Raw genomic sequence first — 19094 nt, 5'->3', positions numbered from 1 at the left:
TTATTTAACAATACGATAAAAAAGACAATACAATGCAATGCAACACAACAGTTTTTTATAATTTAAAATAAAACATTAAAATCAGATGCAGTGGAGAAGTATGTGAGTAGAAAATAGGAGGACAGGATTAGTGTTTCCTAGTAAACACACCAGCACATTGATGAGTTTGGTAAGAGTGAGCATTAAAGCTGCAATAACTATTTTCAAAACATCTTATGGCCACCTGCTATCAGAATGTCTCGTGGAGCCACAGTGTCCTACTCAATCAACCTGCTCCACCAGTAGCTCTGTTGTTATCCCAGCATGTATTTTCTTTGTTGACAAAACCGAGCTTTAGCTCCACCTACTTTATAAACCAATGGTTTAATTATATCAACATTGTGCTGTCAGAATAGTGTTGTGTTTGACAGATAAGCACAGATAAGCAAGCATCAACAAAGTTGTACGTATTGTAGTTGAAATCTAGTTATCCGTACACAAAAAACACATTCCCCCCCCCCCCCAGCGAATCTCTTTGTTACAATGAGACTATGCACCGATCTCATTTGCATAAAGTTAAACATTTTCAACTTCATGCTAATTAATCCATCCAGCGCAAGGCGGCTGGCTCACAAAACTTGGACCAAACTGTCAAACGGGGATGTAGTTCTAAAATGAAGAATTACAATATGGATTACGTGCTTGTTTTTAGCTGCGACCAGCTGCTCTATTGCTCGCTCTGCTGGTTGGTTAATCGGTCCACAAAAGTGGCCCCGCCCTCTAGCGGCCACAGTTTGACAGGGAGGTCAAGTCTAGGTGTGAAGGTATGCGTTTGTGTGTGTGAATGGATGCACGTGTGGACATGGTCACAACTATTTCAGATTTGCACTCGTTGACCATGTCAAAGAGGCCTTTTGATCAGGAAAATACACTACTATGGAACTTTCTTAACCACATTGTAAATCTGAATATATATATCTGTTTACTCCAGTATTTACAAAGATTACCAACATAAACAAACCTTTTACAGCCACAAAATACAGAGAATACAATTAAAAATGTATATTTACTTGTTGTCTAGTCCCGGTATCAAAAGCTTAGCAACTATAGGATGAAAATTATTTTCGGCCCATTTGTTACATTTGGATCACTGATTGGGCCTTTCACTGCCAGAGTATACTTGTTTGTCTAGCAGATTTGACATCTCCATCCATGGCAGGTCCCACTGGACTTCGGTCACATCCTGCTTGGTTTTGGGAGGGTCCACATGCGCTGGGTCTTCTTTGGAGAGAGGCCAGCAACTCCTGGTGCCCCACATCCGGTGCCTATCAGTGATGGATGAAGTACACAGTTCTGTTACTTAAGTAAAAGTAGAAGTACCCCAATCTGATTAAAGGTTATGTTAAAGTGGTGTGTGGTCCAGTTATGCTGCTCTGGTTAAATGTTATGTTAAAGTGATACTGTATGTGGTCCAGTTATATTTCATTTATGGCTTTGCGCTCTGCCTACTGGAACTATCCCTTTAATCATATACTATCATGAAAACTGTCACCCACATGTACGCACCCACCTGCCTGACCACGCCCACATCCGCTCTCATATAAGCGGGGTCATGGCCACACTACCAGCTCCTTCCCTACTTTCACCACCGTGAAGTCCGTGTATAGCACCGCTTTGAGTTTAGTGCTAAAAGTAGTTGTTGGTAAAAGGAGCTGCGTCGACATTGTAATTTTGTTTTTCTGTCTCTCACAAATTTTCGAGAAAAAAAAAAGGATAATGTCTTCACCCCCAGAGAGCTTAGACGACTATCGCTCTGACCTCCACCAGCTCTTCACAGTCGCGGCTTCCTCCGTGCGTCGTGGGGCGTCCCTGGCTCCACGGCTGTGGCAGACAGGTGCACCTCAGCGGCGTCCGGAGGAGAGTGTGCGTCGCAGAGGGACCGTTGAGCTCCCATCTCCTGTGAGGTGGCCGAGTTCCGGTTCTGGTTTCCCCCCCGCCGGAGGGCAGTCAGCCGGTAGGCTGGCAGTCCCTCTAGTGGCCGGGGATTTGCGTCGCAGGCTCTTCGCCTCTGCTCGTTCTCGACATACGGCGATGAGCAGCGGGGGCGGACAGCTTAGCGGCTGTGTTGAGCTGGCACTGAGCGGGGATTCGCTCGTCTCGCCTACTCTCCATTGCGTCCGATGGAAACGGAAGATTACATGGAGGAGGCGGGGGCATTCCTGTTCGAAGCTCCGGTGGAGACAGAGCACTCTCCCCCTCGGGGAGTGGCAGAGGGTGCTGTGTCTTCCTGGAGAGCCTCGTACTTCGGGACTGGGTTAAAGTCTCCACCCCCGAGACGAGATGCCCTTCTATCAGCTGCACCGGATGCTGGCTCCCGCCTATCCTATGGAGACAGTGAGTGCAGCCTCCCGACTGCGAGGGATGCGAGCGAGGTGGAAGAAGGCGTGCAAGGGGAGTTGCGCGCCTTGTTCCCCGAGCTCTAGGCGGCAGTCGCCCGTGCTAACGGTGTGCCGCTGCCGCAGCCACTGCCGACACCTGTCCCTGACGACATGATAGGTCATCTCTGGCAACGTCGTCCTGTGAGGGAGGCGGGCGTCGTCTGCCCATTCTTCCCTACAATGGAGGCCTACGTGACGAAGAGACAGGTAATTCCCCGCATCGTCGGCCTTACCTCCACCTACGTGCCTTTCACGCAGGTGGAGGGTTTGGTCCAGGGGTTAAAAGGAAGGGGTGCCTCAACTTGATAGCCCGATGGCATCCATCCTTTGCCCCGAGATTTCCAGGGGAAATCGGCTAGGCAGTTGGCTATATGGAGTGACCAGGTGTTCATCGCCTCGACACAGAGCCTGGCTGCGACTTCCAACATCGCGCAGCTGGCGTGCTTCATATCAGGGCTGATGACGGGCGGGGTGGTACTGGACGACCACCAGAAGTACCTCCACGCCCAAGCGATGAGAGCCATCCTACACCTGACGCAGCTACAGGCGATAGCTGTGGGGAAACAGCGTGCCCTGGCCACTCTGATCCAGCGCCACCTGTGGCTGGAGCAGGCGGCCGTATTGGATCAACGGAGGGTCCCCCTCCTCATGGCCCCCCTCTCCGACGCTGGGCTATTTGGCTCGACGATGCAGCAGATGACGTCGGCCTGCAGGGACATGGAGGAGCAGCGGTCCGTTCTCCAACCCCACTTCCCCCGGCCCGACACCACCGCGACCGGAGGGCGGAGGCAATGCCGGAATAGACCTGCGGCCGTCGCCACCCCACTGCTGGCCCTGCCAGCAAAAGGTCCAAGAGTAGAGGAGGAGAAGTCGCCACCAAGACCGCTGCCGCCAGTCATCCTGCGCCCGGGGGGAACGGTAGGGAACGACGTGGCCAGACGGCTCCCCAGCACCGTCCCTCCGGGCCAGCTGCCCGCGGGGGCAAGCGGCACCCTGCGCGCGGCGGGCGGCGCAAGTGACACTACCCCTGCTGCCCCTGCTCCCCCCCCCCCCCCAAATATGATTTTGTTTATTTAATAAAGGGTCTATTTTTTGTTAACAAAACATGTGTTGATTCACTACATTTTGGGGGATACGACATGTGCAATTTTAAGCCCACAGCTAAGAATGCTGGGGTTGCGATTCTTGCTTGGAGTGTTTATGCAGTTTTCTCTGAAAATTTGCATTGGTTGCTATTGTGTATAACTGGGCAAGGCCTGTAGTTCTAACACTTAGCCAAGGCTTATGTCCTTCTCTCTACTTAAGACAGCGTTCTTTCTTACGTGAGTAAAAGTGAACTTGGGGTTTTATTGTATGATGAGAGTTGTGTGTGTTTCATGTAAAACGTTTAGGTAAACGTAGCATTGAGTCCACAACTGGTTTGGGTGTTAGCTTACAGAGTTGTACATATATAGCATATGAACCAAGGACCTTTGAGTCCCTCTCTTTAGTCTGATATTTTTCTTTGCTTAAGGGTAGAGGTAAAAATAGCAGGTGGCAAGTTTTTCGCACATAAGCCAGAGCCGTGAAATAAAACCAGTTTTTTACACAAACGAGGTTATCGGCTGTGGCTGGCGTGCAGGATGTAAAGCTATTACCGTAGCAGGTATGTGTGCTTTCATGTAGCACGCCATGCAACTGGTGTCGCGGCTCTGCCTTTTTTTATTGCATCGTATCTGGGGTGAGGTGGTTGAGAGGGGTGGACAAATACCCCCCCCCCGGATATAGTTATATCCTTTACGACACTGATTGGCCGCCTTTCTACCTATCAGTCTCCCTGACGAGCTGAGCAAGAAAGCTCGTCACAGGGAGGGGGAGGGGGATTTCCCTGTCTCCCACGCCATATTAGGATAGTGGGACACGGGATTTCCCCGGCCATAGAAGACATCACAGGCGCGTTTTCTTATTGGCCATGAGACATATCTGTGAGTTTCAGGACCTGTGCTGCAGGCCGCTGTTATTGTAAAAGCTAGATGATGCCATGCAGTCGAGACTGTTGTTATTCTGCTCTGCTCTCTATCAGTAGTGTTTATTGGGTTTTGTCACCGCTGTCTTCCCCTCTTACATAAAGAGCAGAATTGACGCGGTTGTTATTCCCAGGCTCGTCGTATGAGAGCCCGTGTCTGTGTCTCTAGACCGGCTTCCTGCTGCTCGTCCCAGACAGCAAGGGGAAACGTTGTGAGGCTCTTTCTTGTTCGAAATTCGACATCACCGTTCTCGGGTTCTTTGCGAGCATACACGCTGTTTTATGAATTCAGCGTGTGGTCTTACGAGACCGATCAGCGCTGGCCCAGGGTGTTTTTTCAATGATTGAATCCGCTTTGTGGGACTTGGTTGCCCAACATCATAAAAACTGCATTTTTTATGCGGTCGGCTGGGAAGGAGATTTTTGTCTCTACCGAGCGCCAGTGCACTAGGTTAGACTCGAGGGCTCACGTACATCTGCGTTCGCGTACTGACCGGCTTGGTGGCGCCCTCTGTGATGTTTTTGGATCGACACGCGTACCTACCCCCCTCTTAGGACTGGGGGCGGCGGCGGGACGAGGGCACGGGACTTGTCCTGGTCGCGCCGGACCGGATCAGTTTAACCCGTTGTCCGCCGGGGCACAGACAAGGTCTGGTGCCCCGAAGGACCCTGAGCTTTTCCGGGGGGGAAATGCCTGGGCGGGCCGGTTCGTCACAGGGGTTGATGTCATGGATGTGTGTGTCATATAGATGTCACTACGAGTTGCCCTTAACGGTGGTGTGCATTGGTCCATACTGTACTTTTTTGCACAATGTTAGGTGGGTGGTCCTTCTCCATTAATTTTACCCCTCCCTCCCTGCTGAGCCGGGGATGGGAGGGGGCTGTCGGGGAGGCTGTTTCTGTCAACTCCTCTATGCATCCCTGTGTAGGTCCCGGTCCTCCAGGCCCAGGTCGGGCCTCCCCCTCAATGACCTGTGGCCTGGGTTAACCCTTTTTAAACCTGAAACGCTTGAACTGCATTGTATAGCCTGTGTATACGCGCAGTTTCCGGGTTTTCTTAGTGGGTTAAGGGAGCAACCACTCTCTGTTAATAAACATAGGGGGGTGGTTGTCTCTCCGGTGTGTTGGTAGCAGAGTCGATTCTCAGGTTGAGCCCGGGTCTGACCCTGGCTGCCCGAGAGTATGCCCCCGCATCTTTCGTGACGTCTGCCAATTGTGTCAAACTCTTTCTCTGAACCTCGACCCCGCGGGATTAATAAATTGGCAAAAGGGCCTTCACCTATTTTAGGCCCTGTCCGATATGCTGGCGATGTCAGGGGTGGTGTCACCATTGACCGTCTGGTGGGGTCCCGATGCCGCGGCCTCGTTGACCTCACCCCGGGATGTGGCCTGGGGCTGAGGCCTCCTCCGCGCCCCGCTGCTACGGCCTTGCCGCGGAGTTGGGGCCTTTTGACCCCGACCCCGCGATGTTGGGGGCTGTGACGTTTTTTTTGCTTCACGTCCGTTCCCTGGTGGCGTGCGGGATGCGCGTCCGAGTAGTCGCGGGCCCTTCTATACGAAGGTAAGTCCCACGGTCTGCTCACCCTGTGCGTTTGAGGTGCTAAACCCTCTTAACACAGTCGGGTCTGGTCTCCCTCCCGTCCCTCACTAGGGGGGGCCGGGGGGCCCGGATCCTCCCCGGTATTCTGATGGTTGTAGGGGGCCTCAGTGGGTACATCTGTCGAGCTTTCCGCTCTGCTCCACTCTTGTGTTCCAGTAGGCCGAGCGCAAAGCCATAAATGAAAGAGAGAGAGAGAGAGAGAGAGATATCGCGCTATTTATTATCTACAATGTATAAAACAACAGCCTAGAGGCTTTTAAATACAGACAGACAGACAGACAGACAGATATTTCACAGACACCAAGCAATGCTGAGGGGAGGGGTGTTATGTAGCCTATTTGAGTACACCTGAAGACTGGGTTGTTGTTGATATGCAAAGACAGCTGTGGTCGGTAGTACTTAGCGCCGGGTGCTCACCTGGCTACTTGACTTTGCATGACAATGGCTCAGAGATGGACAAGCAGCCGTTTTCCGTGTGGTCCTATCACGTCGTGTCACCGTTTATTATCGTGCAGGGGACAATAACTGCATTCTGAAAACATGCAGGGTACATGTCCCATGTGCCCCCCCCCATAGTTACGACCCTGGTTCCAGTAGGCAGAGCGCTTCCATATGTTTTAGCCACATTTTCTATGTAAACCCCTTTTCTTCAAACAAATTAGTAACTGATGGGTCCAGAGTCAAATTTACAATATTTCCTTTGAAATGTAATAGTCCTCAAATGGAAATACTCAAGTAAAGTACAAGTACTTCGAAATTGTACTTAAGTACAGTACTTGAGTGCAAATACTACCCACCACTGGTGCCTATAATCCAATACAATGACATACATTTAGTGAATACACTCATTTGCTTTATGTGACTAGATGTCAATGATAAGATGTTGTATACTTGACATTTTTACATTAGAGTGACAAGTAAACTGAGCTACTTATTGTTAATTCAGTAGCTGACCTGTAGCGATGAACTATCCAACCAATCAGAGGAAGGGAAAAAATAACTCCCACAATGCAACAGGACAGAACTATCCATTTCCAGGTACCTGCAGAATGAAAAATTACAATTGTCTCCAAGTGTTGAAATAGACAGTGTTGGTTATTAATTTAAACTTATCTTTGGAATAATAATTATAAAGAGTGCACAATCCGATTTTTTAGGAATTGCTGGTACACATCATATCACTTATATCACATAAGTAATAACCAGGAGCCAGGTCCACCCCTCAGGATGTTTTTTGATACCTTTTTTCACTATTATTTCCTGTTATCCTATACCTTTGGCCACAGAGAGACTAAGGCTCAGCTTCTTCCCTCAGGCCATCAGAACAATATACTATACAACAATCACAACAAGTTATTTTCTTAAAGTGTCCTTTTCCTTCCTTTAAAGTGTCCTTTTCTTGTGTGTTTAAAGTGACCTGTGGTGCGTTTGTGTGTGTGCGAGTGCAGAATGTTGTGTTGTGTGTATGTGCAGGGGCGTAGCTGGGGGGGGGGGGGGGGGTAGTTTAAGATGATTCCAAGGGCCCAGCACTGGGGGGGGCCCATTTTTTTTTTTTTTTTTTTTTACTAGACATCACTCATGTGTATTATTGATGCTCTCATTGATACTATGTTTGTTTCTGAAGTGTGTGTGTGTGTGTGTGCGTGTGTGTGTGTGTGTGTGTGTGTGTGTGTGTGTATGTGTGTGTGTGTGTGTGTGTGTGTGTGTGTGTGTGTGTGTGTGTGTGTGTGTGTGTGTGTGTGTGTGTGTGTGTGTGTGTGTGTGTTGTGTGTGTGTGTGTGTGTGTGTGTGTGTGTGAGAGATATATAGAGAGAGAGGGGGGGCTTTGGTAGACTATTGCATTGGTCCATTAATTGAAGATGAACGCAATGCGACATCCTTTACTAGGCTCACCCACCAACAGTGCAGGTGCTGAACTGCTGATCCGAATGTATAGGTAAAAAACATATTATGCATTTTCATCAAAAAAAAAATGGCCAACAAAATTTCCGCTCGCGCGCTTACGCGAGCTCGCATTCACTGGGGGCCTACAAATACATTCTTTCATGGGGCCCAGCCAGAATCTGGAGCTACACCCCTGTGTATGTGTGTGTTCATGTGTGCTTGTGTGTGGAGAAATCACAAAGTATAGCATAGGGACATAGAAGAAAAACTGCACATTGTATAGGAATTAGGGCTGGGACTTTATCGCATGAATTTCAATTAATTAACTACAGAAAGAATTAAAAGTAAAAAAAAAGTATGCATTTAATTGCATGATGATTTTTCTTTATTGTGTAAGAATGTTATACCTTTCAAAGGAGACCACAGACTCATGCATGTGCTATAAGTATAAAGTATAATAAATCGCAAATCTCTTTTTTTCTTAGTCTGGTTTGTTCATTAAAAAAATTTAATAAGAGAAATTTAGATCAATCAAGACTTTTTTTTCCCCAATGGTCAACTGTTCTGGAATGTACTTGAAAGTACTGTGTTTTACTTTTACCTCGAAAGTGCTTGAGTTTACAAAAGGTCCTTTGCGCTATATATATATTATTCCTAATATTTAATCTTGAAATCACCAGTTGATAATGATAGAAAGGTAGCCCCAGAGTATTATTCTGATACTTTCCCCTATGTGTCCGGACACCATGCAAACTAAATGTCAGACTTATCTGACCATTTATGCAGTTGCAGTACCCTAATATTTGCAATTACATAATTTACATTACATAAAGCCAGAAGCTTTTCCCAAAAATAGTTTTTTTTTGGCCCCTGAGGCCAAACGGGGATGAGTTGGGGGTGGTCATTATCAACTGATGGCCCAAGGTATGGGATAACAGGAAATAATAGTGACATTTTTGTGTGCAAAAAACATCATGAGGGGTGGACCTGGCTCCTGGCCTATAACACAATCTGTTTTAAATCATTCTATCATAAAAAATTGATATCATAATTTGAAAGAACAGATCAACTGAAATGTACTTGTGACTTACTGTACAAATAGGTATATTGGACATCAATTCTAGTTACTGCCGTATAGGTCCTGCAGCACCTGTTTCTGTTATGCTTACTGAGGATTATTCTATCTCACTGCCCCATGTCATTGAGGATAAATGTGTATCAAGTATATCTAAATTTAACATAACCGGATTTCCAAAACACTGTGATTGGTATATTGACAGAACTATGCCAAAAACAAGAAGGTTCTACACAATGAGGAACAATAAATAGTATAAAAGGTATACCAAGTAATGAGCTAATTATTCTCACTAATATACTCACTAATCTGCAATGGATTTACAGAGTAATGTTTATAGACAGGTCAACAGCCCAGATTATATATTGCCCAGTAATCCCCACTGATGAAGGAACGTGTTAACATTTTGAAGTAATCTTACTGTCATCTGAGATCCTATCCATGGATGTTGAGTTGTCTAAAATGGGGGGGGGGGGGGGGGGGGGATCACATCCATTTAAACATTCAGTAATGAAAAGTACAATGTTGAAAATTCAAGAAAATATTTGAATAAGTAAAAGAAAAAAAAGACGTACTTCTCACAGACAACCAGCTCTCTGAGCTCTCCGTCTTTCTGTCTGGGGAGGCACACTTATAGAAGCCCTCGTCTGCACTTGTTGCATTATCGACAGGCATCTCTATGATGTTCTTTGAACTGTAGGAACTTTTAACTTCCACCCCGTCCTTAATGAGGATGGTTTTGCTGCCGGTGCTGTTCCTGTATTCACAGTACAGGACCACCGGATCTCCCTCCAAAACGGCGTGGACGGGGCTCATAATGATCATGTCACCATCTGTTGGACAACCGTGATAATCAGCATTATCTTACTGGGCTATTACCTTCATTATGGCTCATTAAAATCCTGTGCTTTGTGCGGACCTATCGCATTATAATTTGATCAAACATATTCTACAACTAAAGCCCCAATCTGGAAATAGTTTTGTTGTTGTTGTTGTTGCCATCACTTTGAATGTATTCATACAATGTTTTGGGGCCTTCCATTATGTTTGATAAACAAATCAGAACAGGTAGAGTCATTCCTCGATTACTGACAGTTGGGAATACTGGCCAAATGTCCAGGGGCCTTGCCCCAGACCACCAAAGGCTCAGAGAGCGCCAGGATTGTATATCAATTTGTTACAGCCACAGCCAGGGCTTTTCTCTCCCGTCTGTCAGCAGGTTCCCACGTCCATATGGGTCTCTTCCTGTACCCGCCTCACCATCATTCTTCCCACCTGTGCCTGACTACACAACTGACAGCTATCACCCCATCATGGAACCAGGATAAGAGGCCTGCACCCCTGCCACTCCTCGTCCGAGTGTTGTTTTCGCCTCACGTATTAGGACTCTTCTCTGGACCTCTAGATATAGATATATATATTATAGATATATCTTTCCTATAGTATAATTTGCGTGCTCTGTATCCTGCGTTATATTAACCCTTGTTCTCTGATGTGCAGGACGTCACCCCTCTGGCCTGCACCCCACCTACGGACCTCACCAACCTGCACCCCCCTGGACCTCACCTACCCACATCGCCCGTCTGTCTCTCCCCCACTCCCTGCTCTTCATCACCAGCACCCTGCCCCCTTGTCCTTCCCCGGTTTCATTAAACACTCTAAACCGCCTCATTCTCCTGTGCCTGTGTTCTGCTCTTGGGTTCTCTAGACACTCCCATAACACAATTGCCACATTTCACAAATGTCAATTGGAATATGTGCCCATGCAGGCATGATTCTACTTGAAAGGTCACTGTTTAAAGTACAAGTAAATTGTGTCAGATATCCTTTACCAAAAAGGCCAGAGAAATTAGTACTACATGCCCCCTGACCCCCTAGTCACATGTGTCCCCTGAGGGAAAACATTTTCCTGATCAGACGCCCCCTAGTGGTAGGATGTGTCCATGGCTTTATGCCAGAGTGTGTTAATCACTGTACTCAGTCAGATAGGCTGCAGCGGGAGCATGGAGCTGATGGAGTTCAGTAGGTCAGAAGAAATGCACAGCAGCACACCTGACATCCCCGTCAACTCAACATTTTCTTCTGACTTACCGATCACACAAATCTGGTCATAATGTGTCAGATTAAAATCCAATGCTACTCACAGCTCACTGTGATGTTGACTGCATTGCTGCGGCGGCCCGCAGGACACTCACACCAGTACAGTCCACTGTTCCCGCTGTTGGTGTTGGGGAAGAGGCACCCCTCTGGGACCTCCTCACTATTGGCGCCCTCCAGTAGTGAGCACAGTCTACTCTTGAGGTCCGTGGTTCGGACTTTAAAGTCCCCAGTGAGCTGCTTCAGTATCCAGCTGGTGGCGTTTCCCTCGGACATCATCACGGGGCACTGCACGGTAAAACGTCTCCCCGGGAACAGCTGTCTGGTGCTGGGAGTCACAGTCAATACGGGAAGGGATACCTCTGAGAGAGAGAGAGAGAGAGAGAGAGAGAGAGAGAGAGAGAGAGAGAGAGAGAGAGAAGTGAAGCAGAGAATCAGAGGGAGAGGGGAAGTTTTATTTTCATTACATTTTTTGTCATATAATAATAATAATAATAATAATAATAATAATAATAATAATAATAATAATAATGCATTTTATTTATAAGGCGCCTTTCAAGGCACTCAAGGTTGCCGTACAACAATTTAAAAACAGTTAAATTCACAATCACAATCCATTAAAATATAAAATCAGACAAAAAATAAAATCAGACATACGCCTGCCTAAACAGGTGGGTTTTGAGGTAGGTTTTAAATGGGATGATGGAGTCAATGTTCCTGATGTCGGGGGGGAGGGAGTTCCAGAGGCGGGGGGCAGAGCAGGTGAAGGCTCTTGACCCCATGGTGGACAGACGGGCTGGGGGGACGGTCAGGTTGATGGAGGAGGCAGACCTGAGGGACCGGGTGGGAATGTTGATGTGAAGGAGGTCGGACAGGTATGGAGGGGCGAGGTTGTGGATGGCCTTGAATGTATGGAGGAGGATCTTGTAGTCTATCCTGTGTTTAATGGGAAGCCAGTGTAGTTGGCGTAGGACAGGGGTGATGTGACTGATGACAGGGGTTCTGGTGATTATATGGGCAGCAGCGTTCTGGACCAGTTGGAGCTTATGGAGGAGTTTGTGGGGGAGACCAAAGAGAAGGGAGTTGCAATAATCCAAGCGGGAAGTGACGAGGGAGTGGACCAGGATTGCGGCGCTGTTGGGAGTGAGTGAAGGGCGGAGGCGGTTGATGTTGCGAAGGTGGAAGTAGGCGGACCGGATGATGTTATTGATGTGGGAATGGAATGATAGGGTGCTGTTGAGGACGTCACCCAGACTCTTGACCTGGGGGGAAGGGGAAACCAAGGAGTTGTCTATGGTGAGGGTGAAACTGGGGTGCTTGGTGAGTGTGGACTTGGAGCCAATGAGGACTACCTCTGTTTTATCACTGTTTAGTTTGAGGAAATTTGAAGTGAATGAATGAATGAATGAATGAATGAATGAAAACTTTATTAACAGATTGCAGAATGGGTACAGTACAGTACAGCTCAATACATACAATTGTTAAGGGGATGCAGACCAGAGAAAGACTTTCGTCTTGTTTACATCAGGGTCCCCCATTTTCAATTCATCGTAACATATATGACATACATGACATACAGATAGACAGTACTGCTACATCTATACATTTATGACATACCAGATTTGCAATTACAGTACTGTTTGTGATACAAAAAGAGTCCAGAAAGAAAAGAGTATATACATTAGGCGTAGAAACTGTACATTGGATTGGGTAGGTGGGGGTGGGGGGGGACTGTACATAGGAGGTGGTTGGGGGGGGGGGGGGGGGTGGGTGGGTAGGAGTGGGGGGGGGGGGGGGGGGGGGGTTGGGTAGGAGTGGGGGGGGGGGGGGGGGGTTGGGTAGGAGGGGTGGGTGGGGACTGTACATTGGAGGTGGTTGGGGGGGGGGGGGGGGGGGGGTTGGGTAGGAGTGGGGGGGGGGTTGGGTAGGAGGGGTGGGTGGGGGACACTGTACAACTGTACAAACAACACTGTACATTGGATTATTGACAAGACCATACTTGGTAATTTACTGTACATTGGAGGGGGTTGTGTTCGGACATTTACAGGGGCCAGTTTCGAGTTGCAGTCTCCCTTAGGTGTTTTTTGAGAGTGTTTTTGAAAGTGGGTAGTGATTCACATTCCTTTACAGCTTTGGGTAGGGCGTTCCACATTGATGTGGCATAATTGCGAAACGTGTTTAGTCCCTTGTTTGAGCCGAATCTGGGTTTAACATGATTTGTGGAGCTCCCTCTGGTGTTGTGATTGTGGTATTCACTGACCTTTGGGAAGTATTTAGTCATGTACATGGGTACCTTGGTCGTGTAGTGTATCTTGTAGACCAGGCCCATTGCAAGTTGCTGTACTCTGTCGTCTACTCTAAGCCATCCTAGGTTGTCAAAGTGGGCAGGGGTGAGGTGGGTTCTAGGAGTAAGGTCAAGCAGTAGTCTGACCAGTTTGTTTTGAGATGTTTGTAATTTTGTTTTTAGCGCCTTTGAGGTGCTTTGGTACCATGAGGTGCAAGCATAGTCGTAGTACCCTTGAATGAGTGCTCCTGCTAGAGTCTTCAGGGTATTCTTGTTTACCAGTGAGGAGATCCGGTACAAGAAACGAGTTCGTTGGTTGACTTTTTTTATTACATTGGATGCCATTTTGTCACAGGAAAGATTTGCCTCTAGGATGGAACCCAGGTAGGTAATATCTTCTTTCCTTGTGACAATATTGTCACCCACTGTAACTGAGAAGCCGTCGGTCTTGCTGAGTTTGTTATTTGAACCGAAGAGAATGGACTCTGTTTTGCCCATGTGTAATGATAGTTTGTTATCAGCGAGCCATATGCAGATTTTGCTTAGTTCTGAGCTGAGGGTTTTTTCAACCTGTAACTTGTTCTTGTCAGAGACCAGCAGGGCTGAGTCGTCCGCAAACAGGAACAAGTTGCAGTCACAAGCTGACGACATGTCATTTGCATAAATTAGGAACAGTAGCGGACCTAGTATGCTTCCTTGTGGAACACCACAGTTTACTGTGAGGGGGGGGGATAGGGTACCGTTTACCTCCACCATCTGCTCTCTCCCCTCCAGGTAGGATTGCATCCAGCTCACTGATAGACTATCAAAACCAATTGCTTTTAGCTTGTCAATCAGAATGGTGTGATTGACAGTGTCGAAGGCCTTTTGTAGGTCCAGCATGACCATGCCGCAGTATTTGCCCGCGTCCACCTCTTGTTTGATGTGGTCGTTTAAATAGAGAAGGCATGTGTCAGTGGAGTGGGATGTTCTGAAGCCAGATTGGAATTCGTAGATTCGATTTTTTTCCGCAAGGTATTTTTCGACCTGTTCGTATACAATTTTTTCCATGACTTTCGAGATGGAGGTAAGGATAGAAACAGGGCGGTAGTTGCCTGGGTCTAATTTACTGCCTTTTTTGTGCAGAGGGGTCACTCTCGCAATTTTGAAGTCCTTGGGGACGTGTCCCTGTTTTATAGAGAGGTTTATTATGTGTGTGATGACTGGGGTGATGGCGGCTGCTGAGTCTCTGAGGAATTTGGAGGGGATGTTGTCATGGCCAGTGGCCTTGTTAGGTTGGAGGGCGCTCAGTTTTTTGAGTACCTCATCTGTTGTTACCATTTCCAGTTTGAAGTCGTCTTTGTGGACCCCTAGGTTTTTGTAGTAAGCTACTATGTGTTCTACACCATAATGCCCTGAGTGGGAGGGTAGTTTGTTTACCAGTGTTGTGGCTATGTTTGTGAAGAAACTATTTAAGTAATTGGCTACATCCAGCTTTTCTGTGATGAGCGTGTTGTCCGTCTTTATGTTTATGTTTGAGAATCTGGTTTTAAGTTTTTTACTGCAGCCTAGTTGGTTATTGAGTAATTTCCAAAGTTCACGCGGTTTGTTTTTGTTTTCCTCGGTTTTGTCATTGATGAATTTTTTCTTTGCTGTTTTGATCATGGAGTTTACATCATTTCTTAGTCTGTTTCTTTCCAGTTTGAGTTCAGTCACGTGGGCTTGGAGTTCACTGCTCGTGTTAAGCTTTGACTGACTTTTACGAAACTCAGAGCATTTTTTGTCTCTGGTTTTCATAGCGGTCAGTATTTCAGCGTGCATCCACGGCTCAGCGCGATTTTTTTTTTTGGAACCAGGAATATACATTAAAAGGTACAGTGTACAGTAAATGCAATGAAATGCATTTAGCCCTGGCTCGCTTTCAGCTCTTAGAACACATGAATAGTACAAAAAAAATAGATAAAAGCTAACCTGAGAATGAAACAATAACAGCATATAATAAAAGCAATAGCAGCATGTAATAAATAAAAAACAATAGCAACATACAATAAAAGCATCAATGATTTTTCCATATTGTAGTTTTCTGGCTCCATGCATTAAGCAGGGGGTGTTGATGTTGCGGGGGGGGGGGTCCTAAAGAGAGACCCCACCTAAGCATAAATAGTGCCTATATACACTACATAAAATGGCTACAGCAATAACATTATCAACAGTCGTTTATAAGGAGGGGGCCCCATTAAAATCTCGGCACCTGAGCCCATTGTGACATAGCTACGGCATCGGTCGGTCTCCATGTAATGGGATTATGTTCATCTGATTACAAAAATTGGTAATGGTAGTAATCCATTAGAGCTGATGAATTCAAATTCAGCAATTACATTATGGATATGCTTGGTGATTACTAAGAAATACGTTTGTAAGAAAGAAAAGGTATTTAGGTGAGATTAAGATAATGCTATTCAAATGACATTCTCCTAGTCTTATAGAGATTCTAAACTAAGGAAAAATAAACCAAAAGTAACTGAAGATATTCCTGATCAGATTAAATTATGGAGTTGGAGTAATCCAATAGATTAAAGATAATTTTTTTTAATTATTGGTAATGTTTTTTTTTAAGAATCCGTAATCTGTAATAATATATTATCATAATATATTACTATCATCTGTAATGGATTATATTTTCAATTACCCATTTCCAACTCTGAGTGTTATTGTGTGCATTTCCTAGTAACCTGAAACCACCACAGCGGTGGCAGCTGATTGGTTCACCTGACACAGTCAGCTCGGCCGGGTCACTGAGCAGCGTGGTGGTGGTGGAGTTGTTGCCTGTCCCTTCTGCCCGGCACCAGTAGCTGCCCCCGTCCTCCCTGGTTACCACGGCGATAGAGTAGCTGTCACCGGAGACCAGATGTCCGGGGCGGGAGATCAGAGTCGCATGTGGTTGGTGTTTGAACCAGTGGTAGGTCCAGACGAGTCTTGTTGTGCCCTGTGCCACGCGACATGTGCACCGCATGGCCACAGATTCTCCCAGGTAAATGTTTGACCCTGGAGGCCATACAGACAGGTTGGCCTTGGGAGACCCTGTGGAACGTTGGAAACTCATTACTATTCTAATGGTGCTTGTATCAAATGCACTGTATGAGTGGACAAGGAATTTCCGCAGGAGTGAGAGTGTGCGTGTGTACGTGCGCACACGCGTGTGTATATGGGATGTGAAAGCTGTGTGCGTATGGACAGACAAAGACAGAGACAGAGACAGAGACACACACACACACACACACACACACACACACACACACACACACACACACACACACACACACACACACACACACACACACACACACACACACACACACACACACACACACACACACACACACACACAAACACGTTTGAGTGCACATGCTTGCTCTATTTCCTTGTTACCTTTAGGTCTAGCGGGTTGGACAACAAATGTTGTTAGACCTGAAATACAAAAAAGTATGTTATACAATATATGTGTATAAAAGACCAACAAACTAAAGGCCCATCGGTGCACAACAGTGACCTTTCAGTGACCTTTCAGACAGCAGTAGGAAATACTCTCCTCAGCTCTGAGTTGTTGAAACCTAGAGGGCCTGAAGGAGGCACACAAACTCAGTGTGATCATGGGATATTGCACGAATCCACACACACCTACACCTGTGTGATTTGGTACATAAGCAGGTGTGCCGTGCACACACACATACACACACACACACACACACGCATGCATGCATGCACACACACACACATATGAGGGGCCGATTACACACACACACACACACACACGCACGCACGCACGCACACACGCACGCACGCACGCACGCACGCACGCACGCACGCACACACACACACACACACACACACACACACACACACACACACACACACACACACACACACACACACACACACACACTGTTTCAGAGGAATGGTTGACATTTCCTAATGATGTGTGGTGTAGATGGCTATCCTCCCCATGGGTCCAGCAGGAATGCACTCTTTCGTGGTACCATCCTGTCAGACTTTACTGCAGCGTCTAGTTCTGCAATGATCATAGAGTTTTGGAACATCACACACATACAGAATCAAGGAACTCACAGGAAGGATTTTCAGCGCTAGATAATCAAGCATGTTGACTTGGCCACGGTTTTGGAAACTGCTTAGCTTCTTTCAAATCCTAGCTAGTGGGGATTCTTTTAAATTGGCAGGCGATTGGAATTCCAACCTCTGCTTGTTGTACTGATATCTCCAGTGGGCTACAACATAAAATGGCATAATGATCATTCTGAATCAGTACTCCTTCTCAAAACTGTAACTCCATAATGCAGACCCTTACGCTGGAAAATGTAAACTAAAACTGTTTTGTGTTTCTCCACCAAATAAACACTTCACACTAATCTGGCTCCCACAAATCATTGATCTTGTGTATTGATAAAAATCGAAATGCAAACCAACAACAGCAAAGCTTACGACTGTGTTACCACTCAGTTAAGTTTACAATATTGTTTAACTCACCCAGTAGTGCGTAGACGAGAATACTGTTCATTCTACAGAGGCTTGAATATCCAGTCTCTCTCTAAGGAACACAGTATGGCATTCGATACCAATTATCTCAAAGATGTCTATTCGCCACCTGAAACAACTTCATTTTATCTGTGGGTTCTAATCCAACAGAGTTCTGTCATTTTGAGGGAAACCAGCGAGACAGAATAACAGTTTGTCAAGCGAGGAGGAGCTTCGACTTCCCATCATAGAGATTACAGATGGTCATCTTGATGGGAACACTTCCTTCTCCTTCCCTGTTAATTACAGCATCAGGCAGGGAGACATTATTCAAAAGTAGACAGACAGACAGACAGACAGACAGACAGACAGACAGACAGACAGACAGACAGACAGACAGACAGACAGACAGACAGACAGACAGACAGACAGACAGACAGACAGACAGACAGACAGACAGACAGACAGACTGACAGACAGACTGTGAGAGACAGAGAGGGTCCAGAGCCATTGTGACAGTGGACCCCAAACCTAGCGAGCTGGACTATGACCCTCCCCTCAATAGATGGGTTAGGACCAGGCAACCCCATACCATTTGGTGAATAGAAAAACCAAACAAAAACAGACAATCACCCATCATGTTATGTAGGCCTATCTCTGTAAAAACCATAGTATAGTAGTTTTCATCTACTTTTCTCTATGACGATTCATAACTGGTGAGTTACAGCACTCATCATTGCATCCTGTATGATAAGATTGGTTTGTCTTCTCTATCAGACAGACTAAATAGACATTGGTATCTTAGACATTTATCTAAGGTCATTGATGGAAAATTGCCACCATACAGTATATCACAATGATGCTTGATTTGAATTATGGACCTTATCTGCCCCGCTCAACTGATTTGCTTACAAAGGGGTCCCACCAGTTCAGTCTGAACATGGTAAGTCTACCGTTTGTTTTGATGCACCAGCTTCCTAGAATCAATACTCCCAAACTTTTTTCAAAATTCTTAATTTAATTTGATCTTTCTTTGTTTTTTTCTCTTTCTCTGTGTTTTGTCACATTTATGCATATTTATTTGTTTCCCTTTTACTTGATGAACTTGTAATCTGACGACATTGCAAATTATGGTAAAACCTCAATATTAATTTCGAGAATAAATAAAGGTTTCAATCAATCAATCATCATTATTATACATTATCCCTCCCTCCCTCCCTCCC

The 19094-nt window shown here is 46.3% G+C and overlaps 1 protein-coding gene across 2 annotated transcripts; it reads right to left on the bottom strand.

Annotated features, from left to right (window-relative positions):
* Positions 1-38: 38 nt before the first annotated feature.
* On the bottom strand, positions 39-18059 carry LOC311224213 (uncharacterized protein). 2 transcript variants are annotated; one of them, XR_014619424.1, is made up of 9 exons: positions 17884-18059; positions 16771-16809; positions 16111-16422; positions 11126-11440; positions 9557-9814; positions 9403-9438; positions 6977-7064; positions 6440-6554; positions 1173-1304 (listed from the first exon to the last, which is right to left on the bottom strand). XR_014619424.1 is itself a non-coding variant. In XM_084309106.1 (8 exons), exons 1-8 carry the CDS (start codon positions 17912-17914, stop codon positions 1127-1129), a joined length of 1257 nt encoding a protein of 418 aa, XP_084165232.1. In that variant the 5' UTR covers positions 17915-18059; the 3' UTR covers positions 39-1126. The 2 variants fall into 2 exon arrangements, 1 of the variants encoding a protein (XP_084165232.1); XM_084309106.1 differs by lacking the exon at positions 6440-6554 and having other exon boundaries at positions 39-1304.
* Between the last annotated feature and the right edge of the window lie 1035 nt (positions 18060-19094).

The sequence above is a fragment of the Notolepis coatsorum genome (assembly GCF_963971535.1).
Source record: "Notolepis coatsorum genome assembly, chromosome: 2".
Lineage (NCBI taxonomy): Eukaryota > Metazoa > Chordata > Actinopteri > Aulopiformes > Paralepididae > Notolepis > Notolepis coatsorum.
Note: the sequence above shows the minus strand (reverse complement) of the source record. Positions and strands in the feature narration are given on the sequence as shown.

Coding starts and splice junctions, on each gene's coding strand:
- LOC311224213 (XM_084309106.1), bottom strand. CDS start 17,914: ATGAACAGTATTCTCGTCTACGCACTACTGG. Junction 16,423..16,770: donor CCAACCCGCTAGACCTAAAG/GTAACAAGGAAA, acceptor AACGTTCCACAG/GGTCTCCCAAGGCCAACCTG. Junction 9,439..9,556: donor GAGCTGGTTGTCTGTGAGAA/GTACGTCTTTTT, acceptor CCCCCATTTTAG/ACAACTCAACATCCATGGAT.